The 3,248-nt window shown below is 55.4% G+C and overlaps 1 protein-coding gene across 2 annotated transcripts in view; it reads left to right on the top strand.

Annotated features, from left to right (window-relative positions):
* Nucleotides 1-3,248, top strand: part of DPYSL2 (dihydropyrimidinase like 2) — a 66,720-nt gene that overhangs the window by 27,944 nt on the left and 35,528 nt on the right. Inside the window, exon 1 of one of the 2 annotated variants that reach the window (XM_021374836.1) lies at nucleotides 2,583-2,980. The exons of the other annotated variant lie outside the window; for it this stretch is intronic. Within the exon in view, the coding sequence (XP_021230511.1) occupies nucleotides 2,942-2,980 (39 nt within the window). The 5' untranslated portion in view covers nucleotides 2,583-2,941. Of the gene's footprint in view, nucleotides 1-2,582; nucleotides 2,981-3,248 lie in introns of those variants that run through there. 2 annotated transcript variants of the gene reach the window in all.

The raw sequence follows: 3,248 nt of genomic DNA, 5'->3' as shown, positions 1-3,248 counted from the left end.
GAGTGAGGAAGGCTGGAGTGAGGAAGGCTGGAGTGAGGAAGGCTGGAGTGAGGAAGGCTGGAGTGAGGAAGGCTGGAGTGAGGAAGGCTGGAGTGTTCTCTATAGCACCTTATAATTTTAGCCCTCTCCTAGACCTATGGGAGACCCAGTGTGCCAGCATTATCTACAACTCCCATCACTTTGCACAGCACTTGAGCAGCTAACGGCACTGCTTTACGGCAGTGAAGTTGGACATGAGGCTGCAAGGATTTGTGGAGTCCAGCACGCTGCTGTTAACCCAGGAGCTGACTCCTGCAGCTGGCTTCTCACAAGGAGCCATCTTCCTAAATTTAACTTAGTGGGAAGGGTTTATCCACAAACTGTGGCTTTACTGGGAGAATGAATCAGCTTCTGTAAGAGACGGGGCGGTGCAGCTCTGTACGACCAGGCTCTGTTCCCACTTGTTCTCATCTGAACGTCGTTCTCTGGCTTTGCTCACCCATCCTCATCCCTCCTGATTACATCTATCCCAGGGAAAGATGCACTTCTGGTCTTCTAGGTACACGCTGTGTCGCAGAGGTTTTAAAACTCGGTGCTGTGTACATGCTGAATATCAAACAAGCATGGTTTCTTTAATCTCTTCTTTTATTTTATCCTGTGCTACTTAGGTTCTTGCAGCACGGTGATGGGAAGGAAAAGCTCAGTGTCACCTGAAGATTCATTATTTCTTTTTGAACCTAGTCACGATTGGATCCAAGTTACGCAATGTATTCCAAGTTCAAGAACTCCTGCTCTGAATTAGGCCCATATGCAGTAAGGATTGCCTTTTTAAAAAAAGGTATTTTAAGTATGTTTGAGCAGGTGAGAATAGCTTTAGGAGTATTAGTGTGCTGCTGATGGCTTCCCTTTAGGGCTGCTTCTGTTTCTTCTACCAGTGCTGTTGCTTCACAACTTGGAGAAGAAATGACCTGCTCAGGGAGGCAAGCGAGTGCTGGAGATCGATGGTTTCCTGCACCCAAACTTGTGTTCGTTTGTCTGTAATGAATTTTCTGCTCTCGGGGCAGGGTCTTGAGATGGCAGCTGGACTTTGCATGTCTCAGATCCAGCTGCCCAAGGGCCTTGATCACAGAATCGCAGCATTGATGCTCGCTCTCAGACTCTTAGCGTTGGCTTCCTCCGTGATAGCTGCAGACACTGTTACCTGGCAAGCAAAAGCAAGAAGCCATTCAGAAACAAAGGGGAGGAGCAAAACCAGCATTAAAGAGAGAAAAGGCACAGCTGCACTGCCCAAATCTGGGGATCTGGTGGAGGTGCTTTTGTCCACGCTCTGAGTGGAAATGTGCCGAGGTTTCCAAGCATCCAGTGCAGTCCAGAAAGATGCAGGGTATAACCCACTTAGCATTGTCAGTTCTAATCAGAATAAAACCCGGCAGCCTAACGAATTCATCACTTTGCTGCTGTCATGATGAGACGCTTTATCATTTGCTACTAATTGGATGCTAACTGATTGGCATATTAGCTATTTAAACAGTGCCTGCTGCCCCACCTATGCTCAGGGAAAGCTCTTTTCCCCCCATAGCCTCCTGTGAACGAACTGCACATGGAAGGTCCTGGCAGTCATCTGCTTGCCCAGATGTTGGCTTTGTAATGATTAACTGCAGCAGGGCTGGGAAGGCTTGTGCACAGCTTGGCTATGCAAGGAGCGCTCCGTTTTGCGATAGGAGCAGCTCGTGGTTTGCTTTGTGGGATGTGGAATTTGCACGTGACCGAGGGAAGAAGGTAAGTGCTGGCCGGTCATGAACGGGGCTGCCCTGAGCCCCCAACACGAGTGGGCTCGGGCTGATGTTGGGGTTCTGCAGAGGGCACGGAAGCTGTGCGGTGGGTGTCAATGGATGCGTTCCTTGTCCCGCGCTGTAGCCATGAGCCCATCTCTTTGTGTTGCACCTGTAAGGATGGAGACGTGCTGCCTAACGCCTTTCTTCCCTTAAGTGCCAGCCTGAGGAGCGCAGGGACAGAGGCACGTGAGTCTCCCGGTGCGGTAGGAGCACTGAGCGCGATGCTAGGGTAGGAAACGGCTCCAGGGGCGCTCTGAGCCTCAGCTGACCAGTGGCTCTGCAGGAGGGGGGCTTCATTTTCTGCCCTGGCGAGAAAGCAGCGCCGTCAGCTGAGCTATGAAAGAGCCGGGAGCGGCTGCGCCTTGTTTTTCCCCTTCATCCGCTAAGGCGTCGGCAGCGCCAAGAAGGGCGGGGTGGGACAAAGAAGATGGAGGGCGGCGCGTCCCCCAGCAGCCGCCAGCGGGGCCGCGCTCGGTGCCCCCCCCCACCCCGCAGCTCCGAGCCGGAGCGCAGCGCAGCGCCCACGCGGGCGTCTCCCGCCACCTCCCTCCTTTGCGCCAATTCGCCCCGCGCCTCATTTGCATCCCGCCACGCGCGCAACCAATGGCGCGCCGCGCCGGCGGGAGCGAGCGAGAGAAGGGAGGAAAAAAAAAAAAAAAAAAAAAGAGCGGCTCGCTGCGCATGCGCCCCGCGCTCCGCCGCTGGCGCGGTGCCGGCGCTCGCCCCTCCCTGCGCGGGCGGGGCGGGGCGGGGCGGGGCGGCGCGGAGCTGCGCGCAGAGCGAAGAAAGGCAGCGCGGGGCTGGGGCGGCTGCTGACTGCGCTGCGGAGAGCTGCGCTCGCCTTCCCGGCGCACCCCGCGCCCCTTTCCTTTAGGATCGCATCGATTTGGGGCTCGGGGCGATTGTTGTTATCGTTTTTTTTTATTATTATTTTTTTGTATCGTTGTTTTCTTTTTTTTCTTTCTTTTTTTTTTTTTTTTCTTCCTTCCCCTTCCCTTTGGGAAGCGTTTGCTGCGCGGGAGACAATAGGGATACAGCATCCGCCCCGCTGCTTTTTCTTTATTTAAACAACAGGAGGAAAAAAAAAAAAAATAGGCGGATAGACAGAGCGGAGCTGAGCTCGCACCATGTCTTACCAGGGGAAGAAGAACATCCCGCGGATCACGGTGAGCGGGGGGCGCGGGGATTCCGCGGGGAAGGGGGAGGGGTGCGCGGGGATTAAGCCCTTTGTGTGCCGGCAGCCGGGGCTCGGGGCCGGGTAATGAGATCAGCGCCGTGCGCGGCCCTTCCTACGACGGGGGATGGACGGGGACACGCAGCCCCCAGCCCGGCGGATCCCTCCTTCCCTTCCCCAGAAGCTTCTCGTAACGCAATCCTGGGGGAGAGCGGGGCCGGCGCCGTTATGTAAAGCCCCTCCCTCGCTTTCCCCCCCCC

Source organism: Numida meleagris, chromosome 21 (assembly GCF_002078875.1).
Source record: "Numida meleagris isolate 19003 breed g44 Domestic line chromosome 21, NumMel1.0, whole genome shotgun sequence".
In the NCBI taxonomy this organism is placed as follows: Eukaryota; Metazoa; Chordata; class Aves; order Galliformes; family Numididae; genus Numida; species Numida meleagris.
The sequence above is the reverse complement of the archived record's forward strand: the minus strand, read 5'-3'. Positions and strand labels throughout refer to the sequence as shown.